Raw genomic sequence first — 25,189 nt, 5'->3', positions numbered from 1 at the left:
GACTGGGTGATAAAGGTGAAGGGACTGAGAAGCACAGATTGGTAGTTACAAAATAGCCACAGGGATGTAAAGTACAACATAGGGAATATAGTCAATAATATAGTAACAACTGTGTGTGGTGCCAGGTGAGTTCTGGGGATATTAGGGGGAACACTTTGTAAAATATATGAGTGTCTAACCTCTATGCTATACACCTGCAACTAATATAAAATAATACTGAATGTAAACTGTAATTGAAAATGTGTTTTTAAAAAGTTGAGAGAGAGAGAGAGAGAAAGAGATTGATTCATTCTAAAAAGAAAGCAATAAAAAAACTGTGAGGTAATCAACAACTGAGATGAGTAGACCTTGGGCTCTGGCTTCTGTATTCTGCCCTTAAAGGACCAGAGAAACCTCCCCTAAGAATTAGGTAACACAGGTCTTGACTGCCTTAGAGGTACATATAGAGCGATATGAGCAGTTAAGTGTTTTTCACAATCACAACAGTAAGTCACTGAAGATATAAATAATTGTTTTTATTATGGCAGTGAGAGTGCCACATGCATTCATCTCCGCTAAAAGGACACTACTGTACAAAAAAACAAGAAAACAAAACTTACCTACCAGCATCACTTTTGAAATAAACTGTAAAGAAAAGATCTTACCTTGTCCTTTGCTATGGCTGGGGGCTGCTTTAAAACTTCCTTCACAGTCTGTATAACAGTTTCTGCTCTCATGACACTGATGGAGCGAACCAGCTCCACCAGTAAAAGCTGCTCTTCACTGGCTGCAGAAATAACCTGGGTAATACATCGTTGTATTCACATGTGTAAGTGTGTGTATAAGTCTTTTAACAGCAGTCACAGAACTAAGTGAATATTTATAGTCTTTTTTTACTTTAGGTAAAAAATTTACTTATTTTTATCACTAATAAGTACATGTATATTATTTTTAAAAAATCACAGAGTAAGCCTGATAAGAAACAAATTTCCGTGCTTTATCTCTTCTCATGCCCCAAAGCAAACAAGCTCAACTTTTAGTTTTTTTATTATTTCTGAGCAATAGACATGATTTTTTATATTTTATATTTTTTTTCAATTTTAGATATTACCTACTAACTTTCTACTTTAGAAGACAATGATTGAGCTCTCTTAGATGTTTTTTTTTCTATCCTGCCAACAGTTCTATCAAAATTTTACTTAAATTAATACCCAGTGTCTACTTGCCTGTTTATGGTAGTGCTGTATATTATACTATCATTGCATTTCTCTTCTCATACGACTTTTTGTTTTTCCTCGAATAAACTGATTTTATGTGCTTGCTTGGTTTTCTCTATTTCTATCACAAATTCATCCTAAATGCTCTAGCAAGTATATATCTCCTTTAATTATTTATTGAAATATATCAGGTAATTAATAATATTCTATCCTTTCCTCCTCCTTTCCTTCACTCTTTTTCTTAAACCATCTGTTCAATGTCTTTCTGTTCTACCCTTGGTTGGTCTCCACTAGCCTTGCTACACAGCATCATCTTGGTATCTCTCCTGTGACCGTCACCCCAGATATCCTCTTTACTTTTCTTCTATGTCAGAACCCCTGTTACTTGGATCTCCTATTTTCTTCTTTCTTGGTTTATTCCTCCTCTGGTGAAAATGCATCTTCCTGCAGCTGAGAAAAAGTGAATTTATGGCGATTTTTTTTGAGATATTGCATGGTTCAAAACAGCCTGAGTAATATCCAGTTTGGCTGGGTATAGAATTACAGGTTGAAGCTAATTTTCCCATCACAGTTTCCAATGTTGCTATTGGCCAGTCTTATCATTATTCCACTGAAAGAGGACCAGTATGGTCCTGTAGGAAACTTTCAGATCTCATTCTTTAAATCGAGTGTGCTGAATTCCATGCTGATATTTGTGTAGAATCTTTTTCACAGTGACTGGCAAGGGGAATTTTCTTGTATTATTTCTTTGATATCCCCCCCTCATTGTCTTCTGTTACTTCTTTCTGCAAAAAGATATTGAATCTCCAATGTTACTTCCCTAATTTTCTTATCTTCCTTTCCTGATTTTCTATATCTTTAAATTTACATTCTATTTCTGGGGTACCTACCCCAGAAATGTAAATTCTATTAATGTAAATTCTATTAAAGGGGTAGCTACCCCTTTTGCTTGCAATCCTTATACTTTGTTTTGCTTCTGCAATAAAATTTAATATATAAGAAAAAATTTTAAATTTTGCAATGGTCTTTCTTCTAGTCTCTTCTAATTTCATGGATGCAATATGGTTTCACTTATTGAATGACATTATTATTATTATTGTTTACATGTTCCTTTGTTACTAGCTTCGTTTCTTTTAACTTATCTAGGTTTTTGGTCTTTGCCTATCATATTAAAATTTTTTCATGTGACTGTTAATCTTTGTTTCTCTATTCACAGTTTCAGGTGCACAACCTAGTGATTGGACATTATGTAATTGACTACATGATCATCCCAGCAAATCTATTTCCCATCTGACACTATTCATAGTTATTACATTATAGACTATAGTCCCTATGCTGTACTTTACATCCCTGTAAATTCTGTAACTAATAATTTGTACTTCTTAATTCCTTTACCTTTTTTTACCCTTTCCCCTCAGCCCCCTACCATCTTTCGCCCGTCTGCCAAACTTCCTCTCCTCTGGCAACCATCAGTCTGTTATCTGTATCTACAAGTGTTTACATTTTGTTTGTTCATTTATATTGTCCTTTAGATTCCACATATGAGAGAAATCATATGGTATTTGTCCTTCTCTGACTTATTTCAGTTAGCATAAAACTCTCTAGTTCCATCCTGCTGTTGCAAGTGGTAATATTTCATTCTTTTTATGGCTGAGTAATATTCCATTGTACATATGTACCACTGCTGTTTTATCCACTAGTCTATTGATAGATACCTGGGTTGCTTCCATATTTTGCCTATTGTAAATAATGCAGAAATGAACACAGGGGTTCATATATTCTTTTGAATTAGTGTTTCGAATTTCTTTGGATATATTCCTGGAAGTGAAATTGCTGGGTCATAAGGCAGTTCCGTGTTTAATATTCTGAGGTAACTCCATACTGACTTCCACAGTGGCTGCATCAATCTGCATTTCCACCAACAGTACAAAAGGGTTCTCCTTTCTCCAAATCTGTGCCAGCACTTGTTGTTTTTTGATTTATTGATGATAGCCATTCTGGCAGGTGTGAGAAGTGATATCTCATTGTGCTTTTAATTAGCATTTCTCTGATGGTTAGTGACATTGAGCATCTTTTCATATATCTGTGGGCCATCTGTATGCCCTCCTTGGAGAAGTGTCTATTCAGATCCTTTGCCCCGTTTTTAATTGGATTGTTCATATTTTTTAGTGTATGAGTTCTTCATAAATTTTGGATATTAACCTTTTATCATATATATCATTGGTGAATATGTTCTCCCATTCTCTGGGTTGTCTTTTTATTCCTTTGATGGTTTCCTTTGCTGTGCAAGAACTTTTTAGTTTGATGTAGTTGCATTTGTTTATTTTTTGTTTCCCTTGCCCAAGGAGATTTGCTAAGAGAAGTGTCCAAGATTTTACTGCCTATGTTTTCTAGGATTTTTATGGTTTCGAGTCCTACATTAAAGTCTGTTTTGAGTCCATTTTATTCTTGTATGTAGTGTAAGGAGGTGGTCTAGTTTTATTTTATTTTTGCAAGTATCTGTCCAATTTTCTGGCACACGTATTGAATAGACTATCTTTACCCCATTGTACATTCTTGCCTCCTTTGTCAAATATTAATTGACTGCTTTTAAATAGCCCAGGATTTCAATTTTGTCCAATATAGTATCTACCTCTGAATCCTTACAGGCAAAATAATGTCATATAAGTGAAATGTTTACTTTTATTACTTTAGAAAGGTCAGTATATATGTATTGTAAAATCAGCACAACAATAACATATCAGAAAACTTTAGTTGGATAAACCATGTAACTTATATCAGTGTAAATATAATAGCCTTAATATTCTATAGTTGCTATTTATTTCTACGATAGAACATTGTTACTGAACTTTCAAAATCACAAAGCAACACAATTTTCACATATATAACCCCATCAAAACCAATATATATATTACATTTAGAAACAAAACTATTTCACCTATCATATTGTAATAAAAAACTAGTGAAGATAAAACATATTCTCCATATCCTTGCTTTGTACCCTGTATAACTACCATTTAAAAGATATACCCTACTAGATTACCATGGCTATTTAAATATAGTTACAGTTTAATATCATACTAACTTGTCTTTTCCCTTAAAATAGTACATTTTATGCTTATTTAAGAAATTGAGACAATAAGTCATATCTAAACCAGTAGACAAACTGTTTCTTTTCAGCTTATACCCCTCATCCCAGCCTTCTGCAACTAGTGGAGAGTTGAAAAGTAGTCTGTACAGTAGGTCCTAGATGATGTCATTTTGTTTAATGTTATTTCTTTATAACATTGATGAGATGCTGTAGGAACTTAATTCTTGTTTATATCAATTAGCCTATGGTAAAACTGATTTCATTACATGTTGTTTTGCCACAGTTCCAAGAACCCATTGTCAATGTTAAATGAGGACTTACTATACTCACCAAATTAAAAAAACAAAACAAATAAAATGGTTAAATACATACCTTGGTCCTGTTGGTGTTTTTGTTCTGTCTTCTTTCATTCCATACAAATGCAATGGCAGCCATAAAGTGAACACCATGATTCATTGAAATGGGGCCCAATAACTCAAGGATCTGCTGTCTCAAGTTCTAAAACAAGCAAATGAGAAGTGAATTAAAAATTATGTAAGCGTTAATAACTGAATTGCACTTTTAGTTTTTCTTGGAATAATCTACAGTACTTATATGTTTTATTACCTAAATAATAGCAGAGGAAACTGTAGTCGCATTAAGAGAAGCAACCATGGTCATTTTAATTCTAAAAGGAAAAAAAACCTATAAAATGACGACAACCAATCAGCTAAATGCAAGAGTCTCAGTAATGTGATGAGATAATAGAAAAACACAATGCAGTTGGCTCTTGAATGAGGGTTTGAACTGTGAGGTCCACTAATACGCTGATTTTTTCCAATAAATACCTGTACTGTTTTCCATCTGTGGCTGCGAGTGCATGGATGTGAAGGACTAGCTATATGCACTGACCTATGCCATTGTGTCCAGGGCATTTGAGCATCCACAGATTTTGACATCCATGGGTGGTCCTGGAACCAAATACCCCATGGATACTGAGAGAAACCTTAAGTTCTGGGGTGGTCAAAAGTTACACATGGATTTTCAGATGCACTGGGGATCAGCACCCTCCACCCCATGTGGTTCCAGGGGCAACTCTAAGTGAAATTCAATTACATTTGATACAGATTCTTTTTTAATAAGGAGGGGCGGGGGGGAGAGGGGTTTTACATTTAAGTGAAACTGAACAAAGAAACATACAGTTTAATCCCAACAGCAGTACTCAGACATTTTCTCATGATTCTCACCCTTCCCCTCTGCCCAATTCCAGATGTGTTCTCATGATCACAAATCTGGGAAGTGAGGTCTAGGCAACAGAGGAATGTCAATTTGACAACTGACAAAGCATAACACTTTTAAGAATTCATAAAATTTTCTTCAAAATATAAAGCAGATAATTTGGGAAATACATAAAAGTGTTTTTTAAACAACCAGTAATTCCATTATTCTGAGATAATCATTATTAAATGAATTTTATTCTTTTTTTCTGCAGAGAAATTTATTTTACATAATTAGAAATACACTATTTGTTCAATTAAGTAATATCCCTGTTTCATTAAACTTTTAAGCATTTCTCCACCCACTAAGAATTCTTCAAAACTATAATTATTAGTAGCTACATAATGTAACACTAAGGATAAGTTTTTCACCATTAACTTATTTATTGTTTAGGATCTCCCTTTGTTTACCATCAAATAAAGCTATAATAAATGTCTTATGAATATACATTTGCATAACTTTGATTACTTTAGAATTTATTACTAGGTAAAAAAATTATAAAACCTTTGAAGCTCTTTGCACATACAGTTAAATTGTTTTCCAGGAGGGTTTGCATATAAAAATGTCAACTTAAAATGCCCTTTAAGAAAGGAACAAAATTTAACATGTAACAATAAACGTCAAAAACATTATGTCACATGAAAGGAGCTAGATATGAAAGACCAAAATTCAGAAAAAGCAAATCTACTTATCGAGAAAACAGATTAATGGTTGACTGGGATTAGGGATAGGAATGGGAAGTGACTGCAAATGGGTATTTGGAATCTTTGTGGTGACAGACATGTTTGAAAATTAGACTGTGTGGATAGTTTCACTACTATGTAAATTAATTTTTAAAAATCATTATGTTGGGTATACTTTAAATAAGTGAATTTTATGTCACAACTCAAGAAACAGTTATAAATTTGATAATTAACTACCCGATGCATTGGAGTGTCATAAATACGACCAAATTATTCAGAAATCCTGAACATAATCTTTGGGAAAGTGCTCAAATAGACTCTTGAGTTCCAGGTGAAGTGTGAATTTCTAACCTTTGTGGCTCCAAGATTAATAGTGGTTACAGATGCAGACGCAGCAAGAGTCATCTTTTCTGAAGAATCCGCCTGGTGCAGTATGCTCCAAAGCAAAGTCACGGAGGACATGATCATATGAAGGATTGAGAGGATTCCTCTGCGGGCTTCCAACAAGTGTCTTTGGTCTACATTGACCCAAAGCTATTAAAGTTGGGGGTAAAAACAAAACATTATTTACTGAGGCTTACATAAATGGGGACTTGCTGTATCTTATAGTCTTTAAAAAAAGTCAAATATTTTTGCAGTCTTACTTGGTGATACTGTGTAGTAGGATCCAACAAACAGTAATGGATAATGGCTGTGATCCCTTCTAAAAGAGTAAGAATCATATCTGGTGGAATAATTGATGCCATCCACAGAGGCCTGAAATAAAATGCATTCATTTGAATACAAGTTCTGAGAAGAAAAGAAGTCCATGTTTTATCAATAGTAAATGTCCAGCATGTAGGAGACACATAGTAAGTACTCAATAGTGTATTAATAAATGACTAAAAGAATAAGTTAGAAGCTTTTATATCCTAATCTATAAAATAAGTGAGTCACATTAAATGTACTGATGTTCTTTTTTGTTAAAAAATTCTATATAAAATAAACAAATTTAGTCACTACATTTCTAGCAACTGTGTAAGGCAGGCACATCAATGTTAAACAACACAGGCACTATTCTTATATTTCAAATGTAGTCCCTGAGATTATACAGGAGGTAAACCAGAAACTAGTCTACTGAACATGTGGCTAATCTGACAAGAGTAATTTTAAACATGGCCTGGGGATACAGAAAGAATTTCACCTCTAAAACAAGAAATATCATTAGATGGGAAAATAATTATTTGTAGTTTTAAATTAATATAGTGTGAAATTGATTTGCACTTATATAACATATCAGATAAAATAAAGGAAACCCTTTGCTGAACTTTCTATTACTTTGCCCGCTCAGTCAAGAAGAACAAAATTAATTTCAGCCCTTAGGAGTAAAAAAGGCCTGTTTAAATATTCCTCCTCTTTTCTAATCTTGATTCTGTTATTTCTCTTACTCAATCTGAATTTTCTTCTTTGTGAAAATAACATATTATTTCTAACCTGCTGAGATTCACTAATTTATTGATTCAAATTGTGACTGACATTCCGGACAGCTAAGCAGTCATATACGTGATAAATGTCAATAACAACAAAGTTAAAAATCAATTCTTACCTACTATCAGATAATCCTGTTTCATATTTGTACTGCTGAATTAAATTATCTAAATTTCTGCAAAGCTGTAGCGTCACAGAAACCACCACTCTCTGTAGAACTTTTCCCATGTAAGGCAGAGTAGATGTGATTAAACCAATCCATTGTGGGTGCATCTTACAAGCACAGTGTTGGTGCAGAGCCCGTATCACGGCACAGAGAAACATGCCTTGGCATGTGATTGGCTGAGCATGCAAATACTGAAGAGAAGTCATGGGCTGGTGGGGATTGATGTGTTCCAGATCAGATACAACAAAATCAAAACCTGTTTCATTTTCTTCAGGGGTAATCATTACCCAGTGTTCTAGAACAATGAGCCTCTGAAGAACTTTGAGAAGTTGTGACTGGAGTGTGCTGCCATTGTCAAATTCATCCTCTGAGAAATTGATGAGGCTGTCCTCTGAGAAACCTTCTTCCACAGCAATCGTATTCTTACCTGCCATTTTTTCACTGTGCCATTTCTGGGCACTAAAGATGGATGACAGTAAACAGTGAAGAATTACTTTCTGAACTTTGCACTTAGATAACATATCCGAGATAAAACTAGGGAAACCCTTTGCTGAGCTTTCTATTACCTTTGCCAGCTCAGTGAAGAGAAGTGTCAAAATTTCTATGCTCATCATCTGCATGTTTCGATTGCCTATTAAATCTTGTGCAGTGACTTTGACATGAGTTGGGTAATGGCTACGCATGTAATATAAACAGAGTGAAATAAGAATTTCTATGTACATAGAACTCCTAAAGTTATGATTTGAGTCCACCGGGATGTGACTATAAAAGTCTTTGCCCATAACAGAAATTCGGTGTCTGGCCAATAGATTCTGAAGCAAAGACAACTGAGGGGTATACACGTTATTTATACTAGTGGTTGAAATGGCATTTACAAAAGCAACAGGGTTAGTTTTCAGTATGGCTTTGATGGCAGAAAAAGCATAAAGAGTCCTTGATGAATCATACAACTGGAGATACAGAAGCACGTGCTGATAGAGAGGATGGATGTTGAAATTAGGAGATTTCTGTGATCCTGGAGAACCCATGTCACTTTCAATTTCAGAGATTTCTCCCTCTCCACAGCTATACCAGTTCTCTAAATCCAGACCATCACTAAAGAATACACTGGTTTGTTTGAGTTTTTCATTTGAAGTTTTTTTCTTGTCATCATCCTTTTTTCTGGCAAGTTTTACTTTAGGTTTTGCTCCTGGTTGTTTACCTGACTCCTTAACAATTGTTTCTTTCTCTGAGACTTTTTCTGATAATTTTTCTTTGAAGCTGAACTGAATACTACTGTGACTCCTCTGTCTAGCTTTGGTTTCTGTGGAAGCAACAGAAGAGTCATGGAGAGTCTGTGCGGTTCCTGAAATACAAGGTGAGGAGCTATTTCTGGAGATTCCATTTGCCACACACTCATGGCCACCTTCCACAGACACAGACAGAAGCTGAGAACTTTCGTTTCTCTGACTCTGCTGAGTGGACTGGTCTTCACTTTGAATTGCCTCCTCGTCTGGCTCTTCATCACTGTGCCTTGGGGGCATAGTTTCAATTTCTAACTGAGAAGTAACTGAGGCAGATTCTGCTTCCAGACCACTTACGACTTTACATATCAGGTCAAACACTACCTGCTGAACATCATCATCTGGGGAGCTTGCATTTGGCATTTGAGAATCCTCTTGTGTATTCACATTTTCAGGATCAGCTTCATAACTCAGGTTGTCTCCAGCAGAGGACTGTGAACATCCAGAGTCAGAACTCTGGAGTATTTCTATCTGTTGGTCTGGAAGGTCAAAATCAGAGACAATCATTGGAATTGTCTCGCTGCTGGTACTTAGAAGGGAAAGTCTGTCACTTAATGGGTTAACGGTGAGACTAAAGTTCTCTATTTCATCCATGGTAAGCGGCTTTTCACAATTTCCTTTAGATGCAATGAGTTGTACTTGGCTTACTGGCATATGAGAAAAATAGTAAAGGAGGAAAAATATAAAATATATTAAAATAATGAAAATGTACAAATGTAAACTGAATTCAAGATTTTAATCATTAGTTTCAAAACCTACTTATATGCTACTATCAAAATCATATTATATTACTATTTTAGACCCTTTAAGTTAGAAAATTATATTGATGACTATAAACTAGAATTTAATAAACACAATTCCACAGAAGGCCTATTATTCAACTGTACTGAAATTGAACACAGTTAACACTGATGAAATATAAAAATTTGCCCTTATCCCCAAATAAGACATCCTTTTCTACTTCAATACAAATTTTGTGTTTTCCTTTTTGTGTGATACTTCCCTTTAGTTATGCTAAAGGGGAGTATAAAAACACAATCTCCTTGATTTTAATAAAATTCAAAAAACATTTATGAATTATCTGGTATGAGTAAGACCCTAAACTAATAGACAATGAGGGTGAGAGCAGGAAAAGACATCACTGTTCTCTCTAAAGAGCTTAAAAATAGTAGGGAATCACCATGTATTCATCTATTTCTGTCCTTTCTGGAGAGCATACTAGGTTGACGGCATTCTTTTAGAAAGGCTGGGAGGGTTAATTGCATATGAGTGGTACACACCAAATGCTACCACTTTCAGGGAAAGAATCATGATACCACAGGTGAGGTCTGAGACTGATTTCAGAGGAGAGGTGAGAATTCAGTAGTCAGGTGGCAAATGTGGTAGGTAAAGTTATAACACAGAAGTTCTGGCAATTAGCAGGGTAGAGCATTTTCTTAGAAGATTCAGGAAAAGCAGTGAAAAGGAAGAAGAGAAACAAGCCTTGGCAGAGGCACATGAAAGGTGACAGTTTAGTTCCAGCTTGTGTCACTTACCAGCAGTGAGCCTTTGAGAAAGCACATCCTTCTAAAAATAAGCTCCCTGCTTGGTAAAATCACTTTTTTATTCCTGACCTCACAGGGTTATTTGTCAAGAGATACAAATGATAAGTGACAGTCCCTGGCATATAGTAATGTAATATAAGGTGCCATTATTGCTGTATTATAGAGGACATCACTCAGTAGTTTGTAAAGTGTGGGTTTCATAGTAATAATAACAATTATCAAACACTTATGATATGCCAGTCACTACACTAAACATATCATAAACATGACTTGAGAGGTAGGTTATGATTCTGACTTTATAGATAAGGAAAATGACTCATGAAATATAAATATGCATTATAAGCTTACTATACATTCCTAGTGAAGTATCTACAGAACCCCATAGGACCAGGATTGTGAAAAAAAAAAAATCTAAATATATTTCCATGAAAACTGAAGACTGTCTCTGAAAAATGCTGTGCTGATTGACTCTGAAAGAAGAGTCAACTGATAAGAGAGATTCAAGTCCCCCAACATGGTCATCAATGAAGCACATTCTGATATGGCCCGTAAGAGCACTACTAGTGCATGCAGAGGAGAGAAAATAAGCCCATAGAGAAAATCTCACATTAGATTCTCTTGCCAATCACAGTTGTGTTCACTTCTCACTTTATTTTAATTATTTAATTCTAAATAAAGCTTTTCTAGTTCCACGTGATATTCACCATTGCTGCATGCAAAATTTTCCATGAAATGCTTGTCACTCTCTTCTCCAGGATAACAAGGTGCCTTATTCCAATAACGTTCTGCTTGTACACGCTGCACTGAAACCCTCTGAGTTTTGGGGTGAAGCAGAAGCAATAGCAATGGTTCCAAAACTCTTGCAATATCATGTCTTTGCAGGACTTGGTTCAACCAGGCTTGTCCCACAGAGCTAGTAGAACCATCGAGACTGTTAAGGCTGTCTAACATGATGAACAGTGACCTACAATAAACACAAATAATTAAAGAACAAAACACTTGCTTTAATTGTGACATTCTAATTTTTCTAAGATTAATAATACTATAAGTTGTGTTTCTTATTTTGAATTAACTATTACAAGTTAATCATACTTCAGGATAATTTTTGACCACAGCATGTTAATAATCTTAATCCCAAAAGCCTCAGTAGATATAATAGGAAGGAGAAAACAGTCTTCTCCCTTTTTGTATTTGTGTTTCTTGAAATTTCACCAGCATATTCTTATAAGATAAATAATAAAGAATAGAAAAAGTAACCTTAGAAAACTAGTCTTGTTTTAGCAACATACTCCTTTCACCAAATACTGAACCCCCTGCAATGCAGGTCAGTGTTTCCTCTGTGCTGGTCCATGCTCCTCTGCTCCCATTCTCTTTATCAATCTAAACTGTGTGCTAAATTCAAGGAAAGACTTTCCATGAAAGGTGTGGAGGGATAGTTTGTAGTCAGAACACCCAAGACTCAAATCTGGGTCATCCACTTTATCTCATGTGTGGTCTTGGGCAAGTCACAACTTCTCTGGGTCTTCACTGTCTCACTTGTACGATGAGGAAACACGGTCGCCAAATTAGAGATGCTATTTGTGAAGTACATGGGCCTGGGGCCTAGTTTATGGTAGAGGTTCAACAGCAGATCATTTAAGGAGAGTAATGCCGCGTGAAAAGCACCAGCTGAAATAACATGCAGTTGGGCTTTAAGCATAGTTGCATTTGTGGCCACCTCTCTAAAAACTGGTGAGATTGCTATCTGGTGCCAGTATATGAAACTACCTATACATGGCATCTCCTTGGAAGTCAGTGCAAATCTTGTATTTGGGGAATGAGTCATCTAAGTAAGCTAGACAAATAGCAACCCCATTCTCAGGCAGTTATAGGTTCTCTGAATCCATGGAAGGGGGTTGTCAGTAACTTAGCTTTAGATTTTAGTAAGTCCAGTTCAGGCAGAAGATTGAAAATAATTGCTAGAGAAACACTTATACAATCTACTGTTTATATGTGATCTCACTCAATGTGAATATAGCTTCAAGAAGGCTGTCTCCATTGCTGTATTCTTGACACATGGAAAGGAAACTACCATGTTGTAGGGGCTTGATTAATAGTCATCAAATGAAAGGACAAGGCCAAACAAGAAAGAGAAAATCTAGCAGATAAATGAAAATGCCATGAATTTCAATATAGCTTAGATTTTTAACAATAATTTTTAGATTTTACTTATAAAATGTTTAAATTGATGCCCTGACTGGGTGGCTCAGTTGGTTGGAGTGTCAACCCATACACCAAAAGGCTGAGGGTTCAATTCCCGGTCAGGGCACATACCTAGGTTGCGGGTTCAATCCCTAGTCAGGGCATGTATGGGAGGCAATCGATTGATGTTTCTTTCTCACATCAATGTTTCTTTCCCTCTCCCTTTCTCTCTCTCTAAAATCAATAAACATATCCTCCGGTGAAGATTAAAAAAAATTTTTAAACATGAAAATTGCTATTGCCTACTCCTGCCAGACTAATTGAGGAGTCAACAAAAGAGACATTAAGATATCTGACTGTAAAATCTGAATATAAAATGTAACCAACCTGTCAAAAGAACGTGCAAAAGATGAAGACTTATTTATATGGAGGTCCCTTGTTAGATGCCAAAGAACTGCAAACTTTGCATGTGCTTCCATTTTTATTTTCTGAGAGGGAACATGAGAGATTAAATTATTTTATTCTCCTTTGAAGATAAGCATTTTGGCAAAATTAAAGTAGAGAGTGTTATGTTCAATGTTCATGATACTCCAAAATACAATGCAATAAACTATTTTTTCAGGTAAGCAGAAATACAGAAAATACTTAATTATATAAAAAATATTAAACCTAAAGGATCACCTCATGCTTCCTCACAAGTAATTATTCAGTTTAGATTAGGTAATCAGTTTACTAGATTACTGAATGAAAAAAGCTGATAGTGTGCATGTCATCACGATATTTTCAGTATACAAAGCACTTCTTCCTCATTTTAATATAAATGCTTAGTAGTCAAAATTGATTTTATTTTACTATATGATTTACTTTTCCTCCTAAAAATTATATACAAAGGGAGCTGGAAAAAAAAGGAATTAACTTCTGGAGGGCAGGCCCCATTTAGTACAGGTTTCCTCCACTACGTGATTGTTTTAGGGACCCATCTGTATCAGTGTACCAGTTGGTGGTGTTGTGAGAGGCTGCATTTGGCTTCCGTGAATTTGTTTCGAAGACTCTTTCAATGCATTTGCCCATTTCATGATGGGTGATTTATGAGTGCACCTGCCCACACGTGCTGAGTGTTTAGCAGTTTTTGACAAAAAATGGCATGATCCCATGCCCCACTCACCCTCATCTCCCAATCTCACCCCAAGCAACCTATTTTTATTTCCTTGGATGAAAAAAGTCCTCAAAGGGAAATGTTTTGCCTATGTGGAAGAGGTGAAACAAAAAATGACAGAAACACTGAAGGCATCAAAATAGACAAGTTCAAAAAAGTATTTTGAGCAGTGGAAAAAAATGTCTTGATAGGTGTATCTCATCAAACGGACAGTACTTTGAAAGTGACTGAAGTTTAAACTTGTAAGAATACATAATTTTTTATAAATAAATTCCAGTGTTTTTTTGTTTCCCTCCTCATATTAATCCAAAATTAATTTACTATCATTTACAAGGCTAGTTTATTAGATTAAAAAATTTAAACCCCTAAAAATTATTTCTATAAGAAAAATACTATACTACTTTTGGGATTATTTGGAAAAGATTAAATGTTACAGTAACAATGCATAGAACAATGTAAAAAGAAATTATTTAGAAAGATAAGCATTTGATATTTAGATAATGAACATATTAATGTAAATCAAGTAGAAACTGTGATATTATAAAAAAATTTATCATTTCTCTTGAGCACTTGTAGAAACCTTTAAGTGAAATCCCCTCGGAACCAGGAATTTCAACTGTTTAAATTGCTTGTGATTGGTCAAAAGGGCTCTCTTTTTCTGTGAGCTTAATAAATGCTCTTCCTGTAAAGCAGTGTTTGTACCTCAGCCAACAGAAACATATGTAAAAACAAAAGTAAGTAATAACAGGCATTTTAACTTTTTTTCATGGATATACAGTATTTTTATTCAGAACTTAGTATTTTTTTGCAAATGACATGTTATACAAGTAAACAGGTATAAAATCTGTCCTAAATTTATACTTAATGTAAAACAAATTATTACAAGGCTTTATTTAAAATTTTGTTTCTGAACAGTTTTGAAAGAATGTACTGAAGCTTAAATATAATTTTAACATTTTCCTGGGTACAAGCTTTTCATTCTTCCTCATTTACTCCTTCATTTGCCACTTGCTCACCCTGCCAAATGTTCCATTTATTCAACAAAATGCCTTTTTGAATAGGACTCATTAAAACTCACTAGCACTGAGGGTTTATTCAATTAGGGCAATCCACTTCTAAAAGATATTCAATAAAACCTTTAATTTATATTACAGAGCAGGTGCAGGAAGACCATAAACTTCATTAAGTTATCCAGAAGAGATCTATCACAGTAATTGTTCCAGCTTCTTCTCAGGCTCACTCATACCTCAGACATCTTTACTCATCATATCACTTCCTATACATTAGAATACAAATCCTTATTCTGGATATGTACTATAATGAAAATAATATCTCACATATTAGCATTCTATAGCTTATAAGTGCAACATGTTATTTCATTTCCCATACATTAATGTATCCACCAGTATCACAACTGGGTCCACTGATTCCTCCTTTATGACTCAAGAACTTGGTCCAGCAACAACTTTAATCAGCACTCCCCATAACTGGTGTCCTGAACCAAGAAATAAACCCAGTATTTGATTTTGGGTAACTTGATTTTCATGTTACTGATGCTTTTGTAAATAACTTTCCTTTAAAAAGAACAGAACATGTATTTTAAAGATATTAAAATCACTCTGAACAAAGCTATATTCCCTATTATTCAGATACTAGCTGAAATCATTTTCCTAGAGCTTCCTTACTTGACACTTGGTATAATGGGAGTGGGGAGCTGACACAGGATAAGAAGAGAAGAATTTACCTTATCCTTATGGGTTAACTGCTGACTTATAACATCCTCACAGATGCTAGAAGAAGGAACCAAGTTATGTAACTGATAAAACAGTTCCACACTCTTTTGGTGGTGCTGAGGTGTCCTGTCTCCCAGCTGGTCCCACAATGTTAAAGCTACAAGCTGTAGAAAAAAATGTAAGAGTGACAGTATTACAAAACCATAAATGAAAACTTATTAACAAACATTTCCTACTGCTAATACAAATCTGACTGTCAGGCCTTGAAGGTCTTTAATATTCAGTATGCCACTGGGATGACATTTAAGTGTACCTCTCGTCCATTCACCTTCTGGTCACTCAGGCCATCAGAACCCCTTATTTATAGTCCTTTAATAATACTTATTTAAACACTGGCATGTAAGCACTCTCTGCAGAGCCAAAATAAGTACCCATTTTACTAGTTTAGTGACCTCTAGTGAAGTGATGCTGGAATACATTATCTTTAGGAGGGTGTAGATCCCACATTGAATACATTAATATTCACAGTGACATGTTGCAAAGTGAAATATAATTCACAGTCCAAATACTTGAACTACTTAAGGCAAATAAAACAGGTCATATTATTTCAGAGCTACAAGTGTTAACACAGCACCTGATGATCTATTACAGCATTAATAAAAACTCAACAATCTTCAGGGATTACCACCACAATATTATGGAAATCAACCTTAATCTAGCAGTAGGAAGTTATCTGAAGGGACTCAATGACTTGAAATCAGATAAAAATTTAAAAATACTTTTTATGTATAAAAAAAATCTACCATCTTCAGATGTAATACAATTCAAATATACTTGAAGTTCATTCTGTGTAGATAATATCATTTGTACTGTTGTAAAAATCAAAGACTGCATTTTTTTAAATGTCATCACACACCAAAGATGACAATCAAACAATATATGGTAAGAAAACCTCTTCCTAGGAGTTTTGGAGACCTAAGTTGTATGAAGCAACAGTGCCACAACCACTTCATCTAGAAATAATTTTTTTACTATATAAGTCAGCTTTCCTTTTTTTTTTTAGCTGAAATTATTCCCTCCATGGATTTAGTGCCTTAATGTTTGCCCTTTATTTACTTTAACATTCCCTTCATCCTTATCTTTCTCCCCACAAAAGAGGGGACAAGTTGGGCAAAGCAGTACAGATCAAGTGTGGTATCTTTGTCTATGCAGCATGATATTGAAGGGTTCAATTAAGCCTGATTATCATCTTCAAATTTTTTGTTATGCAAACTATGGCAAGTATCAGCTTAGTCATGAATTTATTTAGAATTTACCTTGAAAAATTCAGTCTTCTCAGCTATGTACTTCAGATTGCCTGGTGTGAGAGGAGGTCTAATAACCACAGCCACTCTTCCCTGGTTTGGACTTAAGGGCTGTACAGGTTCCACACTGTTGATGTTTTCCCCAGTGACCATGACCACAGACTGAGTCAGTCCCACCAGGTCCATGACTAGTGAAATAGCAACACTTTGCACACTAAAATCACTTGCTTGGTTGCAAGCATTCATCAGCGTCTGGAGCCACAGTGGAGGCTGCACATGCTCCCAGTCTGAAACAAAAGGTGGAAGCCAACAGAGTTCATCACACAAACCCTTTCACACATACTTTTAACTTCCCATCTAATTTTTTAAAAAAGCTCTACTACTTACTACCTTTAGGTCTTGACCTGTTAAGAAAACCATGGTTTCTCACCTAAACTAGAAAATAAGCAATAACAAGAATTTCATAAACTTTTAAAAATAAGTACTTTTCTTTTGCCATTTATACAATCTATTTGCCTATACTGAAAGACGGTATATTAATCACACATTATGTAGTAATCACTGCAGTGTGTGTATATATTAAAAAATCCCAGTTTTAATATCTGAGTGCTACAGAAAAAAAAGCATACCACAGAAAATATTTAAATATGAACAAAACAGAAACTACCTTACCAGTTTCTGATTCAGAATGTAACTCTGAGGTATGGTTCCCCTCAGCAATGTAAACTGGAAAACTTGAGCACTCCAAGAAGAGCTGGCAGGCAGCAAGAAAGGCAGAAAGGTATTCTTTTGAGGTTGTTTGTTTACTTATGCTTCTCTCTTTTACATCTCCATGTGAATCCATGTCCCATTTCTCCTTGTCTCCTTGCTCTCTGCTGAGATCCCCATGATGCTCTGTAGTCAAGGCTTGAGAAAAAGAGTTACTCTGAACAATGTAGAGGTTGATAAGTCTGGTGAGAAACTGTTGGACATACTCCAAGCAGCACTGCATTGCAGTCTTTTGGACTGTCTTCCCACTTCGAGGTGCTGTCCCCTGAGTGACAACAGAAGGGGGCTGGATGATGGTTTCTTCAGATCCCACAGTGGAAGCTGTTTCTGTCTCAGAGGACGTGCTACCAATTGGGATAGCAGCTGCTCCCTGCCCCTCACTCAGTTCTCTGTCAATGTCATCAGTTCGGTCTGCTTGATACTGTATAAACTCAGTGAATCCACTCTCTGATGACTGACTACTTGGTGGATTTTCTCCATCTTCTAACGCTTCAGTACGATTTTCAAGAGAAACTGATGATATCTGGTAGTGATTAAAAAGAACAAAACGCTGAGTAGCTAAATGTATATATTAGGAATTGGAAGTTAGAAATGACCACGTTTGGAGAGAAGTCAACTTTAGATTACTATTCACAACTTAATCTATACATTCAGCTGAATCTTAAAATGGTTTCTGCAATTGATTTATATAGCTAAGATAATCAATATGAAATATGGATATGGTTCTAATGAATACACTAAAGTCATTAATTAAATATTTATTTTTCACTACATGCATAGCATAAAGTGAGGTTCATGAGGGTAAAATGTGTATGTACAAACCTCTAAGGCCCATATCCTTATTTTCAAAAGACTAAATTTATTCAATCTTCTTTCCTAATGTCCAAACAATCCAACTTTCCAATATCTGAACAATGCAAGAAATGGGTTATGTAAGGTTAAAAAAAAAAGACATTCTAAGAACTAGAAATAAAATTTAATAGATTCAGAACTATGTGAGTGTGAAATTTTTCTGACAAGTATAAAGTACTATTTAAATGTTTGACTATTAACATTCTTGTATTCTTTCAATAAATGATTACTGAACCCACATCACATTACATGCCAGACACTGTACTGGGTACTAGGAATTAAACAAATAGTTTATAATCTAGAGGACAAGATAAGAAGCAATTAAAATATAAACAAAAAATAAGCCAGCTATTGCAGTAGAGCTGGAATGGATTAACTGTTCCCTCCCTATGATAGGACTGGTACAATCATTAAGCATATTTTCTGGCCTAGTTGAAGTAACCAAAAGTTGTACATGATGTGTATTCCATGGGAGATTGTGCCAGAGCATAATTTGAATTTGAATAAGGTTACTAAAGATTTATACTAAATGCTCTGCTGCCACAAAGCTGGGGCTCACCCAATGTTCCTTCCTTCAATGAATCATACTGCCATTCACCAAACCAGGAAGACAGGAACCTAGAGGTAATTCTTGGTACCTTCTCTACCTCTCTTCAACACTTCCTTTACATCCACTTCAGTATAGCATTTAAGGGTGCTGGCCACTAGTCAGCTAAGGCTCTGCTACTTTCTAGCCTGGGAAATTATTTAACCTCTACAAACTTTGTTTTCCTAATCTGTATATCTGACAGGACACCAATGCCTACAATTTATAGTTGCTATGAGGATTAAGTAACACAGGCCACACAAGTATAAAGTATCTGGCATAATACCTGACACTTAGCAGACATTCAATAAATGTTAGTAATCACTCACTACCCTTACTGAACTATTACTATATCTTATTTTTTCCTCCTAAATACACAGCTAATCCATTCACTTCTCTGTCTTCATTCCCCCATCTTTTTAGCACGTTACCACCACTACTCTCACCTGCGCTCTGCAGGTCTCCCACATCCATCTTTGTTTCTCAGGTCCATACTCCACACTATAGCCAGGGTAATGTTTTTAATACACAAATATGATTACATCACTTGCCTTTTTCCCCTTGAGAGTGTTCCTAAGATAGGAAGTAAAAGCCTTAGTACAGTGAGAAGGCTCTGTAAGAGCTGGGTTTCTGCATACCTCAAAGGTGGATCTCCCCGTCAGTGTCTACGCTGTACTTCTATCTGCCTAAGAGCCTTCACACATGTTCTTTCCTCACTCAAATATTCCCTTCTTTGTACTTCACTCCTACACCAAATTCCTTTGGGGTTTCCCTCAAATAGTCCTTTTTCAAGAAAGCCTTCCTTGGCTCCCAATCTAGATTAGATTGCCCCAATTTTCTACATTCCTACCACTCTGTATGTTCCTCCATACATCATCACAACTATAATTAAATGAGCAATTATTTGTTTAACGTGTGTCTCCTAAAAAGAATGGGTTGGGGAAGGGCAGAGACTGTGCCTAGTTAACCTCTGCATACCCAGTGTGAGTGCTGCATGAAGAGAGGCTATTTTCTCTATTTCAAAGGTAAGAACACTGAGGCTAAAAGAAGTTAAAAACAAAACAAAATAAAATGAAACTGGCCAAAGGTTATAGCAAATAAGCTTATTAGTTAGTAGAAAAGCTCAAATCAGGTAATTCTGATCTTCATGCTCTTTTCACCATAGCATATCACTTTATCTGTAACAGTATGAGAAATTTTCATATTACAATGCCAAAGTTAGAGATGACTATCAGAATTGAACTTGATCTTTTCCTTTGAAAGGTTAACAATCATCTAAAATCTTGTACTAATAAATTTTGAAAAAGAAGTATTTACATGGCGAAGTAGTTAGCTTGTTATTGTAAACTTATTTCTGTATTGATCTTTTTTAAAGATCATAAAACAGTGGATATTATGTTACTAGATTTCAAGCTATAAAATTAGTTAAACTTGCATAAATTTATAATATTTAGTTGTATGGTCTATATTATATAAGTAGGTTTCATATTACTTTTTAATAAAATGTCTTTCTGAAAATAGGAAGGAAATATGTTTTAGACATTCCGATACCCTGATTTTATAAAAATGTACTAAGAACATAAAGACAAAATCAGATTTGTAATTTTTTAAAGAACTATTCCTTCACTTACACTTTAAAGCAATACAGAAAATACCCTCAGCTTTTAAATCTGATCAATTTTCAGACATCTCAGTGAAGATAATACTAGTGTGTTTCAGTAAAAAGTAGGAAAGAAGATATATGCCCTGGGAATATAAAAGAAAACCAAAGGAGAGAGAGCATACTCTAAGGTTAATGAACCATTATATAGTTTTTAAAAATGTATTTTTTAATTGTATTTCATTTACATAAATCAATGTTCCCATTATCTTACCTCCAGATGTTTTCTATTTAGGAATATTTATGTGTTTCAATATGCTGCTGAGAGAATACTAAGGTCCTTTCCTTATACTCACCAATCTCATTCAAATAAAAAACAAAGCTTCAAAAGAAGTCAGTATCTATTTTAGTTTTATTTTTACGATCTTAGAGGCATAAATTAAGGGAAGACAACAAACAAAATGAATTTCCCAACAACAGAGTCATATCAAAACAGGTTATCACATATCAATAATAAGCAGGTAGGAAGGAAAGTGTGAGAGACTAGCTTTTATTTATATAGGCTAATCCTGGATGTATTTAAATTGATCGAGGGTCAGTAATGTTCATTTCATATGTAAAGAGCAATATATTAAGAAGGACCAAGAAACAGAAACAATTTTAGAATTATTAGTTGGTGGGAAAGGTGGTATGAGATCATCTGATAATGTATCTTTCCTGGTTGAAAAACAACAAAAAAGCAACTGAAAAAATAATTAGGGCAACTATACAAATACTGGATTTAGGTACCTTATATATGATAGAAATTTTTTTTAAATTTTATTTAAATTGATGTTGCAGTACAATTTTCTATCTTTTACTCCCGTCCCAACCCACTGATAGAAATTTTAAATTTTTGTTTAAACATGGTGCCACTGTACCTATAAAATTTCATTAAGTGCTTTTTGTGAATATTTGCTAAAATATTTTAATATTATAAACTTGAAAGCTTTTGTTATTTTCTTTTTTTAAATATATTTTATTGAATTTTCTATTACAGTTGTCCCATTTTCCCCCCTTCACTCCCCTCCACCCTGTACACCCTCTCCCACCCACTTCCCCCCCTTTAGTCATGTCCATGTGTCATACTTAAGTTCTTTAGCTTCTACATTTCCCATACTATTCTTACCCTCCCCCTACCTATATTCTACCTACAATCTATGCTACTTATTCTCTGTACCTTTTCCCCCTCTCTCCTCCTCCCACTCCCCTGTTGCTAACCTTCCATGTGATCTCCATTTCTGTGGTTCTGTTCCTGTTCTAGTTGTTTGCTTAGTTTCTTTTGGTTTTGCTTTAGGTGTGGTTGTTAATAATTGTGAGTTTGTTGTCCTTTTACTATACATGTTTTTTCTTTATCTTCTTTTCTTAGATAAGTCCCTTTAACATTTCATAAAATAAGGGCTGGGTGATGATGAACTCCTTTAACTTCACCTTATCTGAGAAGCACTTTATCTGCCCTTCCATTCTAAATGAAAGCTTTGCTGGATAGAGTAATCTGGGATATAGGTCCTTGTCTTTCATGACTTGGAATACTTCTTTCCAGCCCCTTCTTGCCTGCAAGGTCTCTTTTGAGAAATCAGCTGACAGTCTGATGGGAACTCCTTTGTAGGTGACTGTCCCCTTATCTCTTGCTGTTTCTAGGATTCTCTTCTTCATTTTTACCTTGGCTAATGTAATTATGATGTGCCTTGGTGTGTTTCTTCTTGGGTCCAACTTCTTTGGGGCTCTCTGAGCTTCCTGGATTTCCTGGAAGTCTATTTCCTTTGCCAGAATGGGGAAGTTCTCCTTTATTATTTGTTCAAATATGTGTTCAATCTGTTGCTTTTCCTCTTCCCCTTCTGGTACCCCAATAATTCGTATGTTGGAACGTTTAAAGATGTCCTGGAGGTTCCTAAGCTTCTCCTTGATTTTTTGAATTCTTATTTCTCCATTCTTTCCTGTTTGGTTGTTTTTTTCTTCCTTCTGGTCCACTCCATTTTTTTTTAGTCCCAGTTTCCTTCCCATCACTATTGGTTCTCCGTGCATCTTCCTTCATCTCTTTTATGATAACCTTCATTTTTTTCATCTAATTTGTGCCCAAAATCAACCAATTATGTGAGCTTCCTGATCACCAGTGTTTTGAACTGTGCATCTGATAGACTGGCTATCTCTTGGTCACTCAAAACGATGAGTCCTGCGGCATTGATCTGTTCTTCTGTTTGAGACATGTCTCTCTCTCTTTTTGGGGGGTCTGGTCGCTCCTGTTACGGTGAGGGGCGGAGCTTTAGGTGTTCCCCGGGGCTGGGCACCCCAGTCGCTAGATTGTGACGTTGTATGTGGGGGTGGAGGCAGGGGGGAACAATGGCGGTAGCTCCATTCTCCTGGGACCTCAGTCCCTTCTCTGGGATCCTGGGTTGCGTGCTGTGCCCTGCTCCACAATCACCACCTCACAGGGTCCGCCAGCTGCTGCTTGCATACTCAGGGTCCACTTGCTGTGATCTTGCGCTCCCCAGATGCCTTACGCGCTCCTGGTTGCCTTATGCACCCAGTTCTCCCTGTTCTCCACACGCCCGGCTGCTCCTCTCCGCCCCTCCTACTGCTCTGGATGAACAGATCTACTTCAACTTCTTGGCTGTCCGACTTCCATTCAGATAAATTCTCTGACAGTTCTGGGTGTTATTCTGCCTCTAAATTGTTGTTATTCTAATCTTGGTTGTACGTGGAGGTACGGTGTATCCACCTATGCCTCCATCTTGCCGGAAGTCCAAAATATTTCCAGAATAGTGCGTCCAGATACTAAATCTAGGCCAGGAGACTTCATAGATCAGCCTGCAGCTGCTCCCTCCCCTTGGAAACGGAGTGGAGAATGTATCAACCCAGCATTGTTTGGAGGAGGCTAGTTACTGATTTTTCAATAGATGTTTTGCAAGTGTTTAAGTATGGTACTAGTGCCAGACTAAAATAATTACAATTCTGTTCAGTGTAGAATTATATTGAATAGAATATATTCAATTCAATGAACTGAATTCATTGATTATAAAGATCTTCTAGAAGACTGAATATAAAGATTCTGGATTAAAAAAGAGCATAGGTATTCATATAAAAAGGATCTATAAAGTTTAGATTATAAATATGTGGCTACTGAGCACTTAAATGTGGCTGATCTGACAGTGGAACTAAATTTTTTTATTTCAAGGGTTTCTGATAAAAAAAATTATACATTTGAATGAAGATGTGCTATAAGTATAAAACACATCAGTGGAATTTTGAAAATAGTATAAAAAAGAATGTAAAGTCTCCAGCTATTTTTTTATACTACATCAATTTTATATTGATTACATGTTGAAATCATAATAAATTAGCTCGAAAGGGCTAAAAAATTTAAAAAAAACTTTTCATCTGTTTCTTCTTACATTTTTAGAAGTGGCTACCAGAGATTTAAAAATTACTTATGTTGCTGACATTATATTTCTATTGGAAAGTGTTGATATAAACGCCTAAACGGTACTAGAACCAAAAGCCTACAATAAGGTCTACTGCCACACATTTGGATCTATGCGAGATGCACTAAAGGGTTATATATAAGTGATTTTAGTTAGAAACTGTTCTTTCAAAAATTAACAGTTAACCCTTGAACAACACAGGGGTAGGGAAGATACTGACTCCCCACCTCATGCCCCACACAACTGAAATCCACATATAATTTTTGATTGCACCCAAACTTAACAACCAACAGCCACCCTACTGTTGACAGGAAACCTTACCAATAATATAAACATTCAATTAACACATATTTTATATGCTGTATGTATTATATACTGTGTTCACACAGTAAAGTAAGCCAGAGAAATTAAAGTGTCAAGAAAACCATAAGGAAAATATATATCTGTAGCTCTGTACTGTACTGACAGTATAACTTTACACCATCTGTTTGTCAATACCTACATCAATACTGTCTTATATAAGACATTGTATATGCTATAAGTATTATTAACATTAGACATCAAAAATAAAAAGATAATGTAAAAAAATTCATAATTATTTACTGGTATAATGATTCATTGACTGATAACAGAGCAGCAGCAATATCATTGTTTTATGGTAGCCTAGTGTAATTGATATGACTGCTTCATAGTAGCCTAGCCTACACAATGATGACTGAATCACTACAAACATTTTTGTCACACATTATTAGTCATATTCAACACTGTTAAATTTTAGAAAATCATTTACCTGTGATGACTGGCTGATAAGCAGTTTCTTCAATTATAAGAAAAAGACATAATGTACAGTGTTGTAATTCT

General features: G+C 35.4%; 1 protein-coding gene across 7 annotated transcripts in view; it reads right to left on the bottom strand.

The window, feature by feature from the left end:
• Positions 1-25,189, bottom strand: part of DOP1A (DOP1 leucine zipper like protein A) — a 110,229-nt gene that overhangs the window by 25,449 nt on the left and 59,591 nt on the right. For all 7 annotated transcript variants that reach the window (XR_006786109.1, XM_045842624.1, XM_045842628.1 and 4 more), the window contains exons 14-23: positions 17,734-18,352; positions 17,074-17,348; positions 15,769-15,921; positions 13,256-13,356; positions 11,392-11,651; positions 7,813-9,790; positions 6,872-6,983; positions 6,579-6,761; positions 4,660-4,785; positions 645-779 (exon numbers count right to left, since the gene is read on the bottom strand). Coding sequence is in view for 6 of the 7 variants with exons in the window: in XM_045842624.1 (XP_045698580.1) it covers positions 645-779; positions 4,660-4,785; positions 6,579-6,761; positions 6,872-6,983; positions 7,813-9,790; positions 11,392-11,651; positions 13,256-13,356; positions 15,769-15,921; positions 17,074-17,348; positions 17,734-18,352 (3,942 nt within the window). In the remaining variant the exon portion in view is untranslated. The remainder of the gene's footprint in view (positions 1-644; positions 780-4,659; positions 4,786-6,578; positions 6,762-6,871; positions 6,984-7,812; positions 9,791-11,391; positions 11,652-13,255; positions 13,357-15,768; positions 15,922-17,073; positions 17,349-17,733; positions 18,353-25,189) is intronic.

The sequence above is a fragment of the Phyllostomus hastatus genome, unplaced genomic scaffold (assembly GCF_019186645.2).
Source record: "Phyllostomus hastatus isolate PE091 unplaced genomic scaffold, TTU_PhHast_1.1 phas_contig_40, whole genome shotgun sequence".
Lineage (NCBI taxonomy): Eukaryota > Metazoa > Chordata > Mammalia > Chiroptera > Phyllostomidae > Phyllostomus > Phyllostomus hastatus.
The sequence above is the reverse complement of the archived record's forward strand: the minus strand, read 5'-3'. Positions and strand labels throughout refer to the sequence as shown.